Raw genomic sequence first — 23732 nt, 5'->3', positions numbered from 1 at the left:
CACTTAAACAAAGACATTTGAGTTTAAGATGGGTTTCTTATTGGATACCAATGTCAAATTCAACCTCCAACACCCTGCTTTTCGATGATGTTCACGTTGCGTAATTACGTCACTTCATAACGTTCCCGTGGCAACAGGGGAAAATGGCTGCTCTTGTGTGAAGTAAACGCAACATTTTTTCAACTTTCTGCTAAGATATATGTGACTTTTTTACAACGAAAATGCGGGGATTATGAAATCATGCAAGCACCGCATATTTTGCGCGGAAATCGGCAATTTATGCGGCGAAAGTGCGGCATATTTGAAAAAATGCGGCCCCCGCATGAATATGCGGACTTTGGCTGATTATGCATTGAATTATGCGATCGCATAATCGCGTTTTTCTGGAGGGACTCATTAGTGCTTTTTGTTCGGTTTAGAAAGCTGCGCTGGCTGCTGAAAGAAAATACTCTGAACACACTGCCGAGCCACGTCTCCGCAACAGCTGTAACAATTCCAAATTTCACCGTGCAATTAATTGCCACAGAAATAATTGCGATTAACACTATAATTGTCTCAGTCAAATTAAAAAATATGCATTCCCATATTACTTCTTCAAACGAATAAAGTTTGAAATGAATCCCATCATAAAACATTGCATTGTTTGCCTACATGAACATAAAATCAACAATTAACCTTTAACAGTCACACCCCTTAGGACCTTAGCTAATGTTAGCAATAATTGCGGATAGACGTAAAAAAAGAAAAAAGAAAATGGCGATTAGACAATTGTATGTAATTATTGTTACAGGCCTGGTCTCTGCACAAAGAAGAATGACAGTATTTGAATAATTTGTTCCCCAAATTCAATATCTCGGTTATATACTGTCGCAGCAGGGCCATGTGGAAGCGATATTTTGCCAATGAAGGATTTAAGTTATCTGCAGTGTGTAATTTGTTTAATTGCTTTGCTGTCAGTCATTTTGCGAGAGTAGGTGTCCCTTTTTTACATTTTTTTTTCTCAAGCGCCGGATGTCTCAGAAAGCAACTCATTTACATTTGAGAGGACTTGGCTGGTCTGTTGTAGTTTGATCCCACGGATGAATGTCTGCTTCTCATTTCTCCGCCTGTCTTGGATAATCCTTCTCGTTTTATTTATTTTTTCTTCCTCCCCCTCCCTCTGAAGCCCCACCTGTCCGTCAAAGAAAAAAAAACGTCTCTCCTCCCTCTTTCTCTTTCATTTTCTGTCACTTTCTCTCTCTCTCTTGAGGAACATTCAGAAGAAATTGTTCTCTCAAACCACCCACTCTCCTCCTCTTCATCGCTCACGGCTGTTGCCTCTGTTTCTCTAATAGGAAAGAAAAGCCCACCTACATTTCCTATTGTCAGATTATCTCAGTGGTGCCCTTCTCCCTCCATTCCTCCGTGTGTTTCTTTGTCCCACTCTTCCTCCCCCTCATCTTTTCTCCATCTCCATCCTTCCCTGCTCTTCATCCATAGATCACGTTTCCGTCCGCCCTTTGTTCTTTGCTTTCTATTTCTCCCGCCCTCATTCTATTCGGTGCCTCCTTTCCCTTGTTACCTTTCCGTTTGCGGTCTCCCTTTTCCTTGCTTCCTCTCATTCCCACCTGTTTCACATGCCCTCTCCTCAACTTTTTTTCCTTCCTCTGTTTCATTTCCTCACCGTCTTCTTTTCATTCTCTCCATCACCCTCATGTTTTCTGCCTTTTCTCGCTGTTCTCCGCTTCTTGTTCTTCCTGTCCTCCTACCTCTCTTTTGCCTTCTATTTTCGTTTTACACACCTCTCCCTCCCTCTTCCTTCACTGCTTTTTCCCTTTAACCCATCTTTCTCTTTCTCTCTCTCTCTCTCTCTATCTCTCTCTCTGACCCTCCATCCCTCTCTCTCCCCCCTCTGGGGTGACATCAGTCTGATGTCAGTCTCTCATCTCCAATCATTGTGCCAATTAGTCGACGCTCCACACATTAAAACTGCTCACCGACGGCAATCTTGATATCTCCCTCGATGTTGTGTGATGTCACACACACACACACTCACACACACGCACACGCACACGCACACACACACACACACCACCCACATTCCCACATTAGAGGCAAACACACGCACAGACAAGAATAAAGTTCCTGGGGCTGTAAGTAAGAGAAGTAAGAGCAAGAGTGATCGGGGACTTAGGGATGAGAAACGATAGAAGGAGGGGGAATAAAAGTCTAAAAAGAGTCGAAGGGAGATTAAAGAAGATATAATGCTGGAGGGAAAGATGGAGGCCGGCAGGGCAAAACAGAAATAGCGCGAGAGGAGAGAGAGATATGCCAACTCTGTGGCAACACTTTGGGAAAGGCCATTTCCTGTTTTATCATGACAAAGCCAGGTCCATAAAGGAATGCTTCCCCCAGTTTGGAGTGGAAGAAGTTGCGTGCATAGAACGCTGACTTCAACCCCATCCAACACCTTAGGGATGAACTGGAATGCTGGCTGTGAGCCAGGCCTTATCACCCAAAACAACTGGGAACAAATCCCTGCAGCCAGATTCATGGTTCAAGTGTATCGTCATACTTTCAGCCATGGGCGTAATTTATAATAATCAAAACTGGCCAGTGCAACCCACCCCAGAAACCTACTACAATTTCCTTTACATAAATAAAGACATTTGCACCATAACTTGATGCAGAAAAGGCACAAATTGTTGCAGAAAATGTGCCAAAAGTGGATATCTCAACCCCTCCTATGTTCAACCCAAATTTACGCCCTTGCTTTCAGCATTATACCTAGGTACCTCCATCAGTCCGCACTTGTCTTGTAGCGATCCCTCAGGATTGGAGGGAAAATAAAAATACCAACCCGTTCTAACTCCCAACTCGGCAAATCCTGACTCTTGCTCAGTGTCTCTCAGCATCTTAGCAACGCAAAAAACGAAGGGGGAGGGGGGGAGAGAAAGGAAGGAAGGAAGAAAGACACAAAAGTGCAAAGGTAAGTGCTGAGAAAAGTAGAGTGGAGAGGTGAAATTGTTTGTTAGAGGAGAAAGGCAGAGAAGGATGAAGAAGGCGAGGAGAAATGTCACAAAACAAAAAGGAAGCAGTGGCACGCAGGGGAAAAAAAAAAAAAAACATGCCCCAAAAATGCAGCAAGACACCTTTCATAAAAAGCCTCAGGAGTAGGACAAGGTACTCTGACTGACGAAGATGTGAAACAGACAGGGGGACAAATATGACGGGAAGAAACTAAAAAAATAAAATAAAAAAAGAGAGAGTTAAAAATTAGTGTGTTTGCGTCGGGCAGTTAATGGAGGTACACATGCACGCACGCACACACACTCACACACACACACACACACACACACACACACACACAGTCGGCCACACATACACCACACAAACGTCAGAGTGCAGATTTTGGAGAGCGACACAGTGAGAGAGATTTAACCAACTGCCAGACAATGTTGATTGAGATGCACTCAGCTGACAGCAAAATCCCTACATGCATTTTTATTCTGCTTGATTTGTTTTATTTGTGTGCGTGCGTGCATGCGTGTGTGTGTGTGTGTGTGTGTGTGTGTGTAAGAGCCGTTAAAAGAGGTAGAGGTGTAAGACAGATTGTAAGAAAGAATGTGAAAGAGTTATGGACCAAAAAACATCTAGCTACCTCGGGCTGCCTGGGAACCCCAACAGCCAATCACAGCGTCCAGAAGTCAGACAGAAACCACACGGTGGTTGGAATTCCTGCCCGTCAGTCAGAACGCTGACCCAACCAACTGTTTGATGATAAGAAAGTAAAAGAGAGGCAAGAGAGCAGGAAAGATGGAAAGATAGATGAAAAAAAAAGAGAGAGAGAGAGAAAAAAAAAAAAAAAAAAAAAAAAAAAAGCTCACCCACACAGCAGCTGCATCTCCTATACACACTTAGTATTCCTGTCAGGCTCGACAAAGTTAACTACTACACACACACACACACACACACACACACACACACACACACACACTGTGTCTCTAGTGTCTGCACCGTAAACAACTCCCCTTCTCTCGTCTCCCTGCCTCTCTGGATACAGGCAGGCCAATAAATTGGCCTTACATTTATTAACTTTGCTTCTTGCAGCCTCCTGAGGTTTAGCCCATTAGCATGAGCGAAGACGAGGCAGCGGTTCTATTCACAGGGACTGTGAATTCAGAGAAGCCGGGCCTCTAAATGGGCCCTAAATAGGCACGATAGGGCCAATTTCTAGAACTAATGTTATTCCCATGCTGGCTATTTGTGGGATATACACCACACTTCTGATTGCAAACTCAGAATCTGCCCTTACGATAGCCATATCAAAGAAGTTGAAATTTGATTTATCTATTACTGCTGAGGCCTTATGTGATATTTCATCCCAACACATACACATTTATTATATAAATCAGTTATCAGCAGGGCCACATGAAAGATTTTAAACAAGTTACTGTAAAACATTTTGAAGAAAACTGTCCGCTAAATTCCGCAAATTTTCATACTGGATCACCGCTGAAAACTGTAAAAAAAATAAATAAATAAAAAAACGCAGGTCTGTTTATCAGTGACATGAATGTGTTAAAATGCATTCATTCTGAGTTTTACGTTACTTGTGCCTACAATCAAATTATGCAGATATAAAAGCAGACAGACAGACAGACAGACAGACAGACAGAGATGTAGTAGAAGCAGGCGTGTTTAGTCTTGTGGAGAGAGCCAGCTCAGAGGCTTACACCATCCATCATCACTAACATTCATCTTCTCTGCTCTTTAATTTCACAAGACAGCTCCTCACACACAAAAACACACACACACACACACACACACACACACACACACACATACACACACGTACGTGACACTAACAAACATTCGGGATATGAACACAAAAGTGCCCGTCTCCTGTTATGCTCGCCTTTACATTCTGGATTTTACTAAATAAATAATGGCAGGTGAAATAGTCTTTTTATTACAAACTGAAATTCACTTTCATGTTTTCACATAATGCAGCCACAAGCACAGCCAGAAACCCTGAATATATCTGTCTCTCTGTTTGCCATCTTTCTCCATCATATTCTGACAGTGTGACACCTACAGGAGATCAGTTTTGAGCATTGCAAGACGATTTTCTGCCTACTCACTCCTGCATGTGTCTCTATATATGTGTGTGTGTGTGTGTGTGTGTGTGTGTGTGTGTGTGTGTGTGTGTGTGTGTGTGTGTGTGTGTGTGTGTGTGTGTGTGTGTGTGTGTGTCAGCAGTCATTTAAAAGAAGTGAGGTTGCATTTTCAACACCTGAATACACAAAATGTTGGGTGTTCAAGTGGTTTACGTCGTGAGAACACTGCCGTTGTTCCCTTTTTAAAGAATGAATTAATAATTAATTTGTTTTTGCAATAGAATGTCTTTGCAGGAACAGCAGATATATATATATTTTCAAATAAATTCAAACGAAAGTAACTTCAACAGATTCAGCATCAGCTAGTGAACTTGACACTGTCAGACCCTTTCCACTCATACAGTTTTGAAAAGCAGTGGCTTGTTTGAAAGGACCCTTTTGTAAACCTGGGTAAACACGACCTCATTTGAAAGCTTTCCAATTACCACCCAACATGCACTGCTGCCGTCACTGTGGAAGTCTCAAGTGTCTATGTAGAAATAAGGACTTGCATTTATATAACATAATAACAAGTCTGTGGTGACATGCTGAAGACCAAAAACAAAATTCTTGGGGTTGTCTGCTGTTAGACCATGTAAACACTTTCAAGACCAGCTTAGGTCATCATCTACCAGTAACCAGCGGATACCAGCTTTGCTGAAAGTCCGTTTCAGTAACATTAACGATATAAATAAGCGACTTTGAGTCATTGAAAAGCACTATACAAATTCAATTTATTATTATTATTATAAAATAAGGGTTTGAAGAGTTGCTATGGCGCAGCAAACCGCAACCTCAACCAATCTATATCAATATACCCATCAGGCTACACAAAATAATTGCCATTCATAAGCCATGAAATGAGCTATAATGCAAATACAGATGTGTTAAACAAGTTGCCAATAGAACAGATTTTTAAGAGTTCACGTGACTAAGGCTGTTTTCATGTTAGATGTGATGGATTTTATACAGTGCCCGAGTACGATTGATAGAACTAAACGCATTCTCCAAAACGTTATTGTGCAATTTCGTACGGAAACTTAAGCACAACAATTCGTACGATATCCTACGAAGTCCAGGGAGTGCCGGCTGGTCACGTGACGACCATACCGGGTTTTAATGTGCTGAGTAATGTCATTTTTCCCGCCGTGCGCTACATTAAAATCAATGCGACACACCTTACAAAATGACTAGGTAAGATGCATGTCAATTCTGGCGCCCAGCACTGTTGAAATTTACAGCTATTTTTCGATTTCCTTGCGGGAACACCGCCTTCACCTGCCATTTTTTATCGGCTCGCTTTCGGGTCTGAACTTTCCACGAAGATTGCGCAGAGATCAACTGCGCAACTGGGTTATAGATTGCCAGGTTGAGGTGAGAAACGGGTTGAAAATTGTATATGGTGTGTGGATTGTGTGAATAGGATGCGTTTCATACAAGATCAGGCAACTGTTCAACAAAAGACAAACGTATTGGTCCGATTATTTATGAAGGAGTTTGGGCCATGCAAATTACGGGAGTTTCCCGGCAGAAATAAAAAACCGGGAGGGGTCCGGGAGCTAGGACTAAAAAATAGGTAAAACCCGGGAAAAATGGGAGTGTTGGCAGCTATGGTGACGACCTGTCCCACGACAGTTAAGTTTAGCGGTCTTTACAGTTCAATTTAGCTGAGAAAAGGTGACGGTGAGCCGGGTACAGAGCACTGTGATGTTTCGGTCTTTTCAGCGGCCGTTGCAGTTAAGTTTAGCCGACAAAAGGTGACCTTCATGCGGCGATGACAGTTAAGTTTAGGCACTAAAAACGCCTAGTTAAGGTTAGAAAAAAAAGATTGGCACTCAACGAACCGTGCCCAGGTACGATACTCAGCGTTCACACTAATTGAACAAACTGGACATTGGGGTCAAATGTACTCCATAGCAGGCCCGAGTACCTGATGCGAGTTTTTACCATTTGTGATGCCTTTTGTTTTATAACTCGATTTAGCTTCTTTCCATTTTTTAAATGGACATAAAAAAGTTATGGATATGTTTTTCACTGTAAAGGCCATAAAGAGTTTAAACTTTGTGTTAGACATGCACAGGATTGCTAACTTCTCCATTACATCCCGTTGTTCTGATAACACAAATGGACTACATCTTAGCAGTCATGTGACTTCATGCCATGCCCAGTTACTTCCTGGGCACACTAAACAACTGATGAAGGTGTTTGGATGAACACTGAAACGTCTTGTATTTTATTATTTTTTAATCCAGTGTTTTTATTTTTTAATTGCAGCTTTGTTGTAAGCTTGGTATTGCTTTTTGATTCTACTCCGAAGAGTAACTTGTCAGAAAAATAAAGTTCTAATCTCATTTCTGTCACTTCATCTACATCTGAAACACTACAACTCCTAAAACAGGTTCTTTTGATTCCAGGTTTCGGTTGTCAACCCTCCTCAAAAAAAAAAAAATAATGTTAACATGACCTTAAATAACTGAGTTTAGATGAAAAAAAATTTACTTTTGCGTGATTTTGTTCAAATGCTAAAGTGACAGTAATGGTCTTTGATGAAGAAAAATGGGCCAACATGTGAAGGTGGCCAATCTCCATGTGATAAGTGGGTTAGACGCGTGCACACTTACTGGTGACAGCACATCATGGAGGGAAGAGAAGAGGAAAATACAGGAGCAGTGAAGGAAAGAAAAGAGCTGGAATAAAGAAAAGCACACGCTTTCTCAGGCGGTGACAGACCCTCAGAAAGAGGGTAACGGGAACGGTGGAACTGCGGGAACGTAAAATGTGGGCAACAGATAAAAAGGAGGGCACTGGAAACACATGTAGGCCAACTCTGGGATAGGTAGAAGTTTGGAGAGACATTGTGGCCTGCCCTGTTAGGACTGATTTGCTAATTTTGGTCAAAAGATGACTAGACGTACCTTGTTAAGATTGGTGATGAAATAATAATATTCTTTAAAAGAAGTATTTTTAATTTTTTTTACATGTATTTTTTTGAATGTGCCATTCATGTACTCTTTCATGTTTTCATTCTTTATTTATTACAAAATCATCTAATTTTAATAATGCCTCAATTGTGTGTATGAGTGTGTATGAATATAGGATGATTAATCTAATCAGCGCCGAACACAGTAGCTTATTGATCTGATATCAATAGTGTTGCCTTTTGAGACTTATCAAGTCTGTGTATTGCAAAATAGGACAAATTAAGGAACTAATAACATGTTCCCATGATCTCATTGATCGTCATTAAAAACTAATAACGGCATGGTGTGTGAGAGCAATGTGTGTGTTTGCTCTATGACGTTAATCCACATATTACTGGGTTTAGCACGTTTTGCCCCATTAACCACAAATTGTATACACGTTTTGTTGTTGCTGATCATTTTCTGAACCGTCACATATGATTCCTGATTGATTTCCTGGATTTAACCCAACTATACATAGACCCAATCACAGCTTCCGGGTAGAAAACTCCTGCGTCCCGTACATACATTTTAACGGAGCTGAGCAAACAGGGACCGGGAACAACTGGACATGCACTTCTAAAATGCATGTTTGATGCTTTCATATGTCAACACTTTCACTTACATTAGGTGGGAGATGTAATTTACCTGTTGGGCCACAACGAAAGTGACACCACCCAAACAAGCAGTCATTCAGAGATGTCGCTGTTCCTAACGCTAGATTTGGTTTATCAAAGATGCTAGCAAAGCATCATAGGACAGAAAATAAGCACAGCAGGAACGCCAGACCGGTCGGACCTTGGTTTGTTTTCATAAAAAACGGCCTTAGACCGATTAATCCATTATCTAAATAATTGGCCGTAAATCTATTGCTTGGCAACTAGTCTATATCGAGGACGTTTCATTTCACATCGGATTTCGGCCGGATGTCCGTCACCTTACGCTTTCCTTCGTGTTGGCATTCTAAACAGCGGTGGATTTCTGAGGACTATGGTTAACTGCTCCTCAGATCTCTGCAGGGTAAATCCAGACAGCTAGCTAGACTATCTGTCCAATCTGAGTTTTCTGTTGCACGACTAAAAGAACTTTTGAACGTACACACGTTCCACCAAAACAAGTTCCTTCCCGAGGCTATTTTGCAGCGGCTCCATAACTGCGTCCGGCGAGACTACCTGACAACTAATGGATTCATCAATTAATCTCTACAGCTCTTGCTTTTTCCATCAAAGATGGCCGACCCTGTTGACATAAAACGTCCCGCTCAGAAACTACACTCTTGCAAGAGCTATTTAGGAATTGAACAATGCGATTCTGCTCGGGGGATTTGTCCTCAGTTGACCTTAACAGTCCGTCTTTCTTTCTCTTCTCTCCACAGGAAACCAAAATCAACTGTGTCCGCCTGGCTAACAAAGGTATGAGCACCCTTCCATTGATACTCAGCCTGCACTTACAGTATGCTACTGCTTTCAAGTCTTTTAACTTCTTACAGTAGTGACGTTCATTCTGAAGAATAGCGTGATTACATGATCCCCGAGAATAGTTTAACAGTGTTAAAGTTGTGTTAGATGAGATGAGCACACACACACAAACATATGTGAACCCGTAACATTTAGGCCAGGCAACCCCACATCCTAACCATGTTATCCTGCATGATTTCGTTGCATAGCATCCTCTCTCCAGCTCTTCTCTCCTAATCTTTCTCCTTTATTGCCCTTTTCTGTCTCACATTCTCCCTCTTTTCCATCTATCCTGCTCTCTCTCGTACCGCATCCATGTTGCTCATCAGTGCATATAGTGAAACCTCAGCGCCATTACATACCGATTGACCGCCTTCATTAAACCCGATGAATTGAGGCTAAGGCGTTAGCCCCAGAACGCATTTCATCCTATTCTGTTTTGCTTTCCCCATCTTTATTTGCTGCTCATCTCCGTCATTTGTGTGCCAGGCAATGTGCTTCTAAAGCTTTTCAGCTTGCTATTGATTTTCCTCACCTCGTCTCTTTTTTTTTCTTCCATTTTTTTTGTTTTTTGCATCTGCATTAAACACTGATTTGATTTTTCCACACCTCCTTCCTCTGTTTTCTGTCTCTCTCGCTCTCATATTATTTTCTCGTCTGCGTCAAGCTTTCACTGCTCATTTGTGCACATTTTTCTTTTATATCATGATCTTGCGCAATCCATTTCCAGGCTGTGTTTTTCTGTGTGGAAAGCACTGTGGGTGGAGGTCTACAGTGTGTAGACGCTGCTCTCTGTATGTCTGCATGCGTGTGTGCTTGGGAAAAGACATGCTTTTGACTTTGTGACTATTTTTCAATATGTAGAATGATCAGTTTTCCCAAAACACTTCTAAAACTTTAAATCTACTTGAAATGTACTGTTTGGCAGTGTTCTGAGGCAATGCAGATTAATTAATTACTTTTGCAAATGGCTATGACAGCAGCTGATTTCTCTGATAAATGCCATTGTCTGGTTTAGTGTGTTCTATTCAGTGAAATCAGCTGGTGTACGTTTTGGTTAGAATAATAATAAAAAAAAACTACAGGTAGTAAATTAGAGAATAATTGAGGTTTAGTTATACAGTATAAGCATCTGTCAGAGGCAGAGAATCTGATTCAAGTAAAACTTAATGGACAGAGCCAAAGAATCATGTTTGGCCAGGTCATGGAAGCTTTCAAGAGGAGGGAGACAATGTACAACTTGTAGCTAGGGCTGCTTGGTTATGTCAAAAAAATATATATATATTATTTTGGTCAATATTGAAATCACAATTATTTAACACGATTACTCATTGACTTTTGGAGGACGCAGCATTTATTGAACTTAAAAAATAACAGTGAAACAAATCAACAGTGAAGACACCTCGAACTGTGAAATTTCCCTTCATAGTTTTCCCGTTGAACTGTTATGAATCCCCTTCAGAACACAAGACAAAAAATAAGAGTTTGCTTGCAAAATGTAGTGGGCAAAATAATCATATTTGTGACTGTTAGGAGCCGATATTGCGATCAATATTTTATTAATTGCACAGCTCTACAATTAGCCTTCGTGCTACTAATTAAAACAACACATTTTGTCTACGGTGTGTACCATGTGCAAAGTAGCCTAAGCCCTACAAGCCTTTAGCTGGCCTTGGTAAAGTATTGGCCTGTCTTTTGGCCAACTAAGATGCATTTTATGTGTTAACATTGGTTTAAACCAGTGCCAATGCTAGGTGTCCATTGATATTGGTCCTAAAGACCTGCTTAACATTTTTCCAAGTTTAGTACATAGTCCCGTCGCAAGTGTCTTTGCTATTTTAAGACCATCCACTGCCCACGTATGTAGTTTAAATAACAAATGCACCTTGCGCCCATCTTTGCACCCATGGGCGTGCTGGTCTTACAGGGAGGTGTGTTCAGGTGACTTCTCGGCGTATTGCCATCTTGAGGCAGCAGGAAGTGATCGTGCCGTTGACCAATAAAAACCTAATCTGAAGTCAATTATTTTTACAGCGCATTAGTAAAATGCGCCTAGGCTTATGCACTGCGCGCGCACAATATGCTTGTTACACACACACAGGGAAGCGCAGCAGCACAAACATGCAAAATATTACAAATAAAAATATTACGGTGCAAATCCGCCATCATAATAGCAATGCGCCAAGGTACAACCGCGCCTGGCTTTTAAAGGGAATGCGAGATGACACTCTGATTGGTTTATTGCATGTTACGCCCAAAACACACACCTATGAATTAATGAAGACACTAAGTACAACCCTTTTGAACCATGCGCCCGGCACACGGATCCTTTTTTCCGCCGTCAAACTAGCAAAAGTGGATTCGGACACGCCCTAAAAGCACCTGCGCCATGCGCTTAGATCGTTAAAATAGGGCCCAGATTATAACTCACACTGAAAGGGCCATTAATTAAATAAAACCTTAATTGCCTATGGTTATGAATTTATGATCTTGTATACGTGATTGGTCAGATGGCCGCCCACAAAGAGCCAGGTTCTGTCTGAGGTTTCTGCCTGTTGCGGGCTGCTCTTGTGGGGAATTGTTGGGTCTCTGTAAATTATAGAGCGTGGTGTAGACCTACTCTGTAAAGTGTCCTGAGATAACTCCTGTTATGATTTGACACTTTAGATCAAATTAAATACACTCAATAGACTCAGGTGGAAACTGGCCTTTTAATTGTTGCCTCGTCCATTGCTTTGGTATATTACTAGACTTTATTATGTATCATTGCTTCTTTTAGTTAGGGTTAGGGTTGTCAGCGTTGCCTTAATTGCTATCTAAAAACATGGTTCTTTGGCTTCACCAACTGATGTTAAACTTAACCAGTGAGATTCTTTCTGCACTCTGCCTCTGAGAAATGTAGATTAGGAACAGTTCAGATCAAACTTTTCTTTAATGGCTCCTGGTTGACTACGACCCTGTCACCATGCAAGTCATCCACATTTGAAGCTGATAAGGCAATGATCTGCAGGGAAACTGTTTGAGTAACATTGTGGGCCAATTTAAGCCAGCTAGTTGGCTCAATAAACAGTGGTTGCTATAAACTTGTATTTAAAAATGAACAAATTATTTGTTGTTACCCTTGACGAAAGTGTTCACTGATCTGATTTTGTCTCTGGGTGGACTAAACTTTTGCAGCCGAACCCGGAGGGCAGATTGTGTCTTTGCCACGCCACAAAGTTCATTTTTCATCATTCATTGTTTTGTTTTTTTTCTTTCAACCATCGTTTCATTTCTTTTCTCTTCCATGTCCTACTCCCTTTCTTTTATTAACCCGTCAAGCCAGGCTGACAGACTCAACAGACTCCAATGTTAACCCCCAGCACCACATCTGCATTCACTGACTCACTCTTAAATAATACACATCCTCACCAGCAAGCCATCTGTCAGGCCTTTTCCTGGCCAGTCAAGACGCTTGTTGATGCTTACTTCCTGGCAATAAGTCCAGTCATAACCCAGTTCACATCTTGAGTGCTAGTTGTCCTATTGATCCTAATGTTCCAGTGCTATCTCTCACCACTGCAATTTCTCTCCTCTAAGACAGATTGTGCAATTGAAAAGATCTAAACCTCCTTGATGAAATGGATAAAGAAAGCAATACGTCTTTTTTTCTTAGACTTTTTTCTTCTTTTTTTCGTTGTTTGTTTGTTTTCTCTCTTCCCTCTCTTTCTCATGCTTTCCGGCGGGGACGTGCGGCCCTTGGCCTTAGTGGTAATAGGTAGGGGACAAATAACAACGCCGTACATTCTAGTCATCCCAAGCGAAGGTGATTATTGCTTTCTAGGCAGACTACTGTCTTCCCTATGTTATATTTTTTCATCACAGTACAACCATGAACACAACACAAACCCTGTTTAATTTTGGTTGTCCCCAGCCCTGCCCACCCCTCCTTTTCCTCCTCCTCCCTTTTCTTTATTTATTTTTACGTTTCTCAGTTTTTGTCTTTCCTTCTCATTGCCATCGTACTGCATATATTTGCATGTCTGCTCTGCTTCGAGTGTCGCTGGCTGTGTATGAACCTCTTTCTGTCTGTGTCTTGCATCCACACACACACACACACACACACACAGTAGTGAAACCATGCTGCTTTCATGCACAGTCAATAGCCTGAGTGTGAGGACAGTAAGCATTGGACCTTTTTATGAAAAGGAAATACTAAAAAAACAATCAGAAAGAAAGGATGAGAGCCATGGACTAAATGGATATGTATTTGGATCTCTATTGCTCTCTTTAAGATAAAATAAAGCCAACTTTAGTTACAAAACCTACTGTAAGCATGGTTTCATTCCTACATGTATGATAATCATTCATCGAGGGATTTGACAAAACCAGGAACTCACGGTGGATGAAACAATGGATGATGGCGATGACCTCCCTTACCACCTTTGAGCGATGAGCTTTAACTTGTCTGTCTTTAGGTTTTCATCACTGATGGGGCATACGCTTTAGAATATGGCGTTTGTCATTGGGATTCATTTAAAATAATGGGAGACAACACACAACTCAATCAGGTGTACATGTTTCTGAAAGGTCATTAAGGTAACTCCTCGATAACACAGTGCAACCTTGAAATTGTTTCTTCAAAGAGAGATGCTATGAAAAAGAAAAATCACGTTTCAGCAATTGCACGTTAGATTGAAGCCAAATTCCCACTTTTGCCATCCCAAGTGACACCAAAACAGTGACGTAAAGACGATAATTCATTTACCGTTCTAATATATTACGGTGCTTACACACCATGACCCCCTGAAGCACTTATCTCTCTTTAGGTGTAATATTCCCTAATTTGGTAGAGCACACATTCAGAATTGTTTATGTGATGGATTGGTTTTAGAGCCGTTTAAGTTGAGCCCTGAACCGAGCTCATTCAATCTACGGAACACCATCCTCCACTGATCACTGATGCTTTCAAATCACTCCTCAGCCACAATACACCCCCTGCAACTGCTTACCATCATGTTTCATTTATGAAAGTGCATGGCATTTCTTGTGATCATCAAATACTGAACATACCTGAAATTCAATTGTATGTTGCATTCACTGACTTAGCATTTGAACTGTTGTAAATGAGAGGACAAGCCGCTGAACCAAGCATCTGTTATCTACCATTCCTTTTAAAGAAGTGGCCTTAAATTTGAAAGAAAACATACTTCATGTTTTAATTTGTATCTATGATCACTGGACTGTTTTCAAACTATATGACCTTCATCAGCAATGCTATAAGATACTTAGAGGCATTTAAATACACAAATATCCAACCTTAAAAGGTATGACACCAATTACTGCATGTCACCAATCAGGCTGTTCTCATAAACTATTTGTACATATAGCTACAGAAAAGTATTGCACTGTAATTTGTATGTATTCCACATATGTATTGCTATATGTACTGGGGTGGATGGGTGGTTCATAAAACACAGGGCTTTCAAGCAGGGAAGTGGAGTTAGCATCCCGGGGAATCTAAACCACAACCTTTTTTTTTTTAATCCTAACTAGTCATTTTGGTGCCTAAACTTAACTGCTGCCGCCACATGGCGGTCATGTTTTGTCGGCTAAACTCAACTGCAACAGACGGTTTAAGGACCGGGGCCTCATGGTGCTCTGTACCCGGCTCACAGTCACCTTTTGTCGACTAAACTTAACAGCAATGGCCGCTGAAACGACCGGGGCCTCAGAGTAAACTTTTGTCGACTGAATTTAAAGTAAATGTAAAGACCGCTAAACTTAACTGTCATGTGACCGGCCGTCATGTGAACGGCCACCGCTCGCCTTCATATCCTCGGATATCATCCAAGTTAGTGTGCATATGTTTCGTACAACATCATACAAACCCTTTCATGAGAATGCGTTGCTCCAATACCTGAACAAGTAATTGTTTGATGTAAAGTTACATCTAATTTTGATCTATTATTTAAGTTGTTAGCTATCATGAAACTTTATGAGAATGAAACTGATTTGCATTATATTAAACCCATGTCCTAATTCCGTGCTCTTTTTAGTACAGCCCAGTTCATTAAAATTCAATCCTCCAAGTGTCATCATAACACAGGAGCTAAACATTGTTTACTGAACTGGATTTTATTTGGGAAAGCAGAGACATGACAGCAGCATATGAATATAACTCAGCGATACAATAATCAAAATGTTGACTTGAACAACGGGGACACAACGGGGAATCAGTCAACAGCAAGCGTAGTCGTAAACTGCTGTCACAGTTCTTTGTCAAGAATATGAGATGACTTCACATGAATACAATAACACGTATTGTCCTGAGGGAAATTGAGGTTGCAAGCCCCAGCACAAAGAATTATGCATATGATGCACAACAGCGGACAATCCTAAATTGAATAAATATAGATTGTATTCATATGAAGCGGGGTTACTTACCATGCAGATTAAAACAGAAAACCTCTTGGTGCATTAAAAAGTATTTCATTGCAATGCTGAACATTGTACAGATATATTTGAACACTTACAATTACTTTCAGAAATGAACACTTCATGCATTATCCTTAATGAATAATACATTCGTAAATAAAACATTGCGTTCCTTGTCGGTTATAGTACTCTATAGAAACAAATGGCGTTTTTCCATTACATGGTACCTGCTCGACTCTACTCATCTCGACTCGACGCACTGTGCGTCCGTTTTCCATTGCAGATTTTAGTACTGCCTCAGTGTGGCTGGTCGTCATAGCGGTGCAGAGCCGGCCCTAGACTTTTGGGGGCCCAATGCAAAATTTGGTTGGAGGCCCATTTGACCATTTTAAGTAAGGCCTAAAGAAAAGCAATGACTACCTAATAACTATACGGTACATATTATTATTATTATTATTATTATTATTATTATTATTATTATTATTATTATTATATCTACTATGTTTGATGTCTAACAGAAAAAATTATGATACCACTGAGCTGAGTGGCAGTGCAAGACTGAACACACACTGATGAACTTGCTGAATAAAAAGACTGATTAAAAAAATAAAGTGATTTTCACTGACCAAATATACATTTTTAATTGACAACAGTTTAAGAGGCACAAGCATATATATAATTTAAATTAAATAGAACAAATAGAATAACATTTAAATAAAATATTATATAAAATAATAAATAGAACCTCTCACCTAATAATAACAGTATTTTTACCTGTAAAATTAACAAAATTGCAGCAACAGCCTTTTTCAGTTTAGTGTGAGATTTATGTTGAGATTTTTTCTAAAAAAGATTTTTTTAAGTGTTTAATTCGGTATCTGACACTAATCCCTATTTTCCACTGGGCGCACCTGCACTGCGTTCCGGATTCGCCACGACCCCTGCGAGCAATCACGGCCATTCAAGTCTATGCTTGATATTCCACCAGCCGTGCCACGGCGCGTCCCAGAAGCGTGCGTGAAGCGGTTCTCCGCTAGAAATACGCACCAGGTCTATTTTCACGGGACCGTTCGGACATTAGGACAGCGAGAGCATCCAGTCAATTCACCAAAAGACACCCCCCAATATAGGATAAGTCTCCTCTACAACACCACGGACGAGGAGAGATTAATCTTGCAGGTGAAAAAAACATAATGGACATCCCCTAATTCCGTGCTCTTTTTAGTACAGCCCAGTTCATTAAAATTCAATCCTCATCATAGTGTTATTTATTTCAATAACACCAAAGTAATTCAAATGATTTATTGCACCTATTTCTACCTTTTTCTGAATCAATGTATGCTGCAAATATCTTTATGTAAAGAGAAACATAGATTACAATCCAAATATAAAAACATAATGGAATATACTGAAGTAAGGCTCTCAGCCATTCTGTATTGCTTTCATCTATTTATTCTCCTTTGGATCGACTTTTCTAAATATATCAGCACACATGTAGCCTAGCATCATTTACTCTTCCCTCCTGTTTTGCGTCTTTTGTTGGGGAAGTAACCTCCTTAATGTGCATATGACAATTATTCACCTCAATGATACTTTCATTCATTTTAATTTATTAATAAACCTCTGGACTGTAATATTTCAGATGTGTTATGTCCAAAACTTTGTGCACATTCAAAATACGGTATTTCTGTGTTCCCTGTGATTTGGAGGAGTCGTGATATTTAGGGAAAAATAAAGTTATAATAGGCTATTTCAGAAAATAATCTATACCTGCACCATAGTCTGCTGTGCATTACGTGATTGTGCTGCTGATAAGGTAGATCTCAGACCTTCTGACAGACTCAGGTCTGGTCTCTGAATGGGACAAACAAGGGAAGTGGCTGTACGCTGCTCTATGTCGGAGGTGGAAAACCGAAACTACTTTATAAACGTCCTTTATAAACCTGAAGCTGCCTTTTACAGTGAGAGTGGACACTAAGTGACGCACATGTCTGCTTCAGAGCGCCGTGTGTTTGAGTCTGAACCGTCACAGGAACTAAATCAGTGGTATTGCACTCCTAAACTTTGTGTTGATGGCATCAATGTATTACACTGATTTGGCTAGGATTCCTCCGAAAACTTCACCCGGCTTTCACAGCTTTCCTCACGTAGAGACGGTTGCTAGGTGATAGCACCAAATACAGCATGGTCGGACCCCGCATGTAGCTGCCCGTTCTATTCGCCTCGGAAAAATAAACTGGACAAAGTTACATTCGGGGCTACACTCAAAACATTCGGGGCTGAAGACGCGGCAAAATCGGCTCACGCCGCTCCTGGTGTAAACCGGGACACTTTAGCGTCCCGACAGGCTTTTGTCGGGACTCGGGACAAGCAATTCAAAATTGGGGCTGTCCCGGTCAAACCGGGACGTCTGGTCACCTAGGGGGCCCTCTGCTGGCCATGGGGCCTTTTGCAATTGCAAAGGTCGCTTAGTGGCTGGGCCGGCTCTGTAGTGGTGCCGCAGTAAACTGCCGTGACCTAACGCGACACACACACACAGAACGTCGAAGGTGTGTTGTTGTTGCCACAGCCAGAACACACATTTTGTTTCAAATGAAGCTGGAGGCAGCACAAAAAAAACACAGCTGGCTAAACTATTTAAAAATGGTGGGTTTGTTCAGGACACCCCCCTCTGTCGCTTTCACGTCACCTTTTGGTATCGCCTCAGCTCGCTTGGAACCTCAACTGAGGTGGTACTAAAAAAAGTACCTGTTAGCAGGTACCAGGTACTTTTTTTCGTAATGGAAAACCAAAAAAGGCGAGTAGAGTCGAGGCGAGTCGAGCAGGTACCATGGAATGGGAAAGCGCCAAAACACATGTTCGATAAAGGCAAACACAGTACAATATATTTAATATATGTATTGTACTGTAAGACGTGTTTGTATGATATCGTATGATAACTATGCACAACAACTCGTATGATATCCTTCGAAATTACAGCGACCGCCGATTGGTCACGTGATGCCTGGTCACATGACAGTTCCCGGGACACTTCTTCTAGGACACTAACTCCGCTCCCACACTTGAAAACCCTGTGTTGTAGGACCAATCCATCCACCCAGACCTCCTCCTTACACTGATTTTCGCGCTCAGATACAGCAGCAGCCCATGTGGTGCGTAGAGTAGTAAATATGTAGAATACATACGTATTCCAGTGCGTTACTTTTCGTAGCTGTATATACACTAATGGTTCCTGACAGCCTGCCCTCATCCCCTTTGTGTTCAGTACTTCTCTAAGCATTCTCATTCAGCAATAGAGCTTAGCCATTGACAGCAGCTAGCTAACTTACTGTGAAACCCATTTGATGTTGTCTAAACCCAGGAGGACTAAAACGTCATATGAATGGTTCTACTTTGACACTGCATCTGGGCTGAGATCAACTCACTTTCAGTTCAATCAGCTTAAACAGTGAAATCAGAAAGTGGACTTTTTTGGAGCTTGTTTCTCCCTCAGCAGCCTGTCAGCTCTTCTTCTGCTTGCACCAAATCAGACATCAAAAAGTTTTAAATGGGTGATAACCCTAGCTTTACCAATAGAACAGATCTCTGCAGTGTGGTACATATTACTCCTTCCAATTTATGACTTTTTGAACAGATTGATTTGAATTTGAAATGAACACAGCCCTGTTTTTACACCACTCCGTCTGTGCAGCACTAGCCAGGTGGCAGAAGTTCAACTTCGTTCATCTGTTATTCTTCAGTCCTTCAGAAATGTATACCTCAACTGTTACGCAATGAAAACAAATTGTCTATTTTACACAAATATGTAAGACAAAGTTTACACTGCAGCTTAAATTGTCCCAACTCCATTACATTTCTTTTACACGTAGCGTTGCTGCAACTTTTGAGCAGCGGGGCGTGGAGTTGCCCACGCCTCATTTGCATACATTTGAGGTCCAGGCTACTTTATGCAAATCAGGGGCATCCAGCTCGACTCCGCCGCCTCTCAAAAAACAAACAAAAATCTTTTCAACTGACCGTTGTCGATCTTAAATAAAGACAGATTGAGCAGCTGCAGCTTATTTCTCGCGTAAAATGGTTTTAGAAACACATTTTGGTGAACTATTTTCATAAAATAAGACAAAGTTTCCAACCATGTTGGTCCGTTTTAAAATCCCAGAGCAGACAGCCCACGAGTGAAGCGTTCGTCCATTCAGGTGCAGCCATCGCACACTGCTCGTCAGCGGACGTTAAAAAGAAACTGATAACTGCTAGTGGAAAGCCCATCAAGTGTCCTATGCTGGGAAGCGGGGCGATCCCTGCTGTCAAATAAAACGCCTTGTGGACACTGTACCATTAGAAGAAGATTAATTAAAAGAATGACATAGTTGGCATTCTCTCGGAGACTCTTGGCATCGATGTTTTTTTGATATACCATGGTATAAGTTATGAGCTGCCTTTGCCGGTTAGGGAAAGATCGTGTGTGTGGTTAAATGAACTAAGTTTTGGTGACACGCGGAACAACACGACACGAACCCCGCGGTCCTTGGTGAAAGTCCGGCTAACTGTTCGCTCTTCATACTACATCATCTGACAGCGCCGCCGCTTAGCTGCTGCTCTGCCGGTGTGTTTATACAGGCGCTAAAGGGGGATGTTTAATTCGGTATCTGACGCTAATCCCTATTTTCCACTGGGCGCACCTGCACTGCGTTCCGGATACGCCGCGACCCCTGCGAGCAATCCCGGCCATTCAAGTCTACGCTTGATATTCCACCAGCCGCGCCACGGCGCTTCCCAGAAGCGTGCGTGAAGCGGCTCTCCGCTAGAAATACGCACCAGGTCTATTTTCACGGGACCGTTCGGACATTAGGGCAGCGAGAGCATCCAGTCAATTCACCAAAAGACACCCCCCAATATAGGATACGTCTCCTCTACAACACCACGGACGAGGAGAGATTCATCTTGCAGGTGAAAAAAAGTAGATACTAGCTTAATAAACACGAGATCTGCAAATCGGGCAGGCAAGACGCTCCGCTTCCTGGGTTAGTGTGGCGCGTGGCGCAGGACGAAACAAAACCGGAACGCAGCACACACGTGCCCAGTGGAAAATCGGGGTAAGAGGCCACTGACCAAGCGTCCGTATTTTACAAGTTGGGATTGAGAACGGGCTGGTCTGGGTACGAGTAACGCAGAACTGAACAAGAGGACACGCAGCTTCAATATCACTTAGCCAGCTAGTTAGAGCATTGTTTTATTTATTTTTGGGGATTTTGTTTGGCTGAAGGCAAATCATTCTCCAAGTGATGCCCTTTGGCTCAGTGTGGCAAAAGTGCAGCGGAGAACATACAGTAAGCGGGACTTGTGCATTGGCAGGGTCTGTATGCCCTGCACGTGTTTGTGTCCTGGAGCTCACAGGAGCATCAAACCCCCCCCACCCCTTGTCATCCAAACACGGGTATCATATGTCAGCTGCAATTCCCATTACCATTAGTCCCGAGGTCGATTATAATTGGTGGTGTACAGAGTCGTGTTGTAACTGACTCTGGCGCGCTGTGCAATACTGATGCAACATGTGGCTCTCTATCTCTGTGTGTGTGTGTGTGTGCGCGCACACGCGTGACTGAACTGCAAAAGTGAAACATTGAAGGATTCGCATCTGAATTATCTTTGCTATTGACCTACGCTGCCTTTCTTTCTCTCTCTCTCTCTCTCTCTCTCTCTCTCTCACTCCTCACTCACACACACACACACACACACACACACACACACACACACACACACACACACACACACACACACACACACACACACACACACACACACACACACACACACACACACACAGCTTAGTGAGTCAGTTTGCTCTCTGAATTTGCAACAGATTGAGTCAGACTGTTAAAATAAAAAGCAAACTCCTCAGCTGTGTTTGTAGGTGAATATCTGGTGACGATTTGACGTTTTAAGGGCACAGTACCAGCCAGCAGTGGATGGAATGCTGTTCAAGCTGTACCCGGAGCATGCAGGGTTCGACTGCAACTGCTAGCTGACAGAGAAAGAGAGAAACAAATGAAACCCAAGGGAGAAGGAGAGGATCAAAAAACCGAGAGAGATAGAGAGTGACAGAAACTGACTTGAATAAAGTCAGAAAAAAGAAAAAGAAAAAGGCAAATCCAGCAATAAAGACAGGCTCAGCCTCAAGGATCCCCCCCCCCCGACCCCCCTTCATGTAGCATTGTGTATGCAGACAGGTGTACCTGCCTCGCTCTCTACCAGACAGACATTGTGGCAAATCGTTGTCACATGCTAAGTTCGCCCTTCCAACTCTGCCATTTTCAATCTGCTCCACAATGTTCAATTGTCCCTGAGTAAATCTTAGAAGCCAGGTCTTAAAAAAAAATAAAAAAAACATCAGCAGCAGCTGGGGATAGAGAGGGAGAAAGGGGGATGAATGGATGAAAGGAGGGAGGGAGGGATGGCTGGAAAGATGTAAAGACAAACCGAGTAGAAAGTGAGTGCAAAAGACACATTAAAAGCAAGATGGAAATGCAGGAAACATGGCAGAAAATGAGTAGACAGACAGAAAGACAGACAGTGACTGACTCAGGACGAGCCAAACTGAAATGTATAAACTCTTGCTTTTATTATTATTATTATTATTATTATTATTAATAATAATAATAATAATAATAATAATAATAATAATAATAATAATGGTGATAGGTATAAACCGAGCCCTGGGTATCCTGCTCTGCCTTTGAGAAAATGAAAGCTCAGATGAGGAGCAAGGAGCAAGATTACCTCCCCTTTCTCTGCTTTGCCCGCCCAGAGAATTTGGCCCACCCATGAGAAAGAGAGAGACATCATGGCTTTGCAAACGAGCAGAGTGGCAGTTGGTCAAGACCACACCCCCACTCTCCACCTTGCCCGCCCTCTCTACTCTTCAATAGCATTTAAAGCTACAGACACAGAAATGGCACATCCTAAGGAAAGCTCATTGTGGGACTGGCTCTAGTGGCTGTAATTCTGCACCAAGGCTGAATTTCGGGAAAGAGACTTCAGATACAGTATTAGGGGACCACTAAGGTCTATATAAAAGAGACTTCAGATACAGTATTAGGGGACCACTAAGGTCTATATAAAAGAGACTTCAGATACGGTATTAGGGGACCACTAAGGTCTATATAAAAGAGACTTCAGATACAGTATTAGGGGACCACTAAGGCCTATATAAAAGAGACTTCAGATACAGTATTAGGGGACCACTAAGGTCTATATAAAAGAGACTTCAGATACAGTATTAGGGGACCACTAAGGTCTATATAAAAGAGACTTCAGATACAGTATTAGGGGACCACTAAGGTCTATATAAAAGAGACTTCAGATCAGAGGTGTATAGTCCAGGTGCCAGAAAGTAGAAATCCTGTCCAGCAGCTGTCCCAACCATCACTAAACCAGCTCCTCTACCAGGTAGATGAGCTCGTTAGTGAAAACACCTGTTCTAGATGTAGAGGCAGATCCAAAAACATGGCAGGATTTTTACTTTCTGGCACCTGGACTATACACGTCTGAATTTCAGTATTTGTGATGGTAGTTTTGTAAAGTAGATTAGAATTGTATTCTAAAGTACAGTTGCTGATATTTTAATTTGAAAAGTCTGTGTAGTGCATCCATGTCTCGTTTGGAAACTACTGTATACCGTCTAAGATGTGTTGGCTGCTGAATCCAGATCCAAAAACATGGCAGGATTTTTACTTTCTGGCACCTGGACTATACACGTCTGT

At 41.8% G+C, this 23732-nt stretch overlaps 1 protein-coding gene across 11 annotated transcripts in view; it reads left to right on the top strand.

Annotated features, from left to right (window-relative positions):
- Positions 1-23732, top strand: part of ptprt (protein tyrosine phosphatase receptor type T) — a 452792-nt gene that overhangs the window by 263863 nt on the left and 165197 nt on the right. For 5 of the 11 annotated variants that reach the window (XM_039797949.1, XM_039797946.1, XM_039797945.1 and 2 more), the window contains exons 15-16: positions 9474-9510; positions 13304-13360. In XM_039797949.1, the coding sequence (XP_039653883.1) occupies positions 9474-9510; positions 13304-13360 (94 nt within the window). The remainder of the gene's footprint in view (positions 1-9473; positions 9511-13303; positions 13361-23732) is intronic. The other 6 variants (XM_039797954.1, XM_039797952.1, XM_039797953.1 and 3 more) reach the window with 2 other exon arrangements.

This window comes from Perca fluviatilis, chromosome 4 (genome assembly GCF_010015445.1).
Source record: "Perca fluviatilis chromosome 4, GENO_Pfluv_1.0, whole genome shotgun sequence".
In the NCBI taxonomy this organism is placed as follows: Eukaryota; Metazoa; Chordata; class Actinopteri; order Perciformes; family Percidae; genus Perca; species Perca fluviatilis.
Note: the sequence above shows the minus strand (reverse complement) of the source record. Positions and strands in the feature narration are given on the sequence as shown.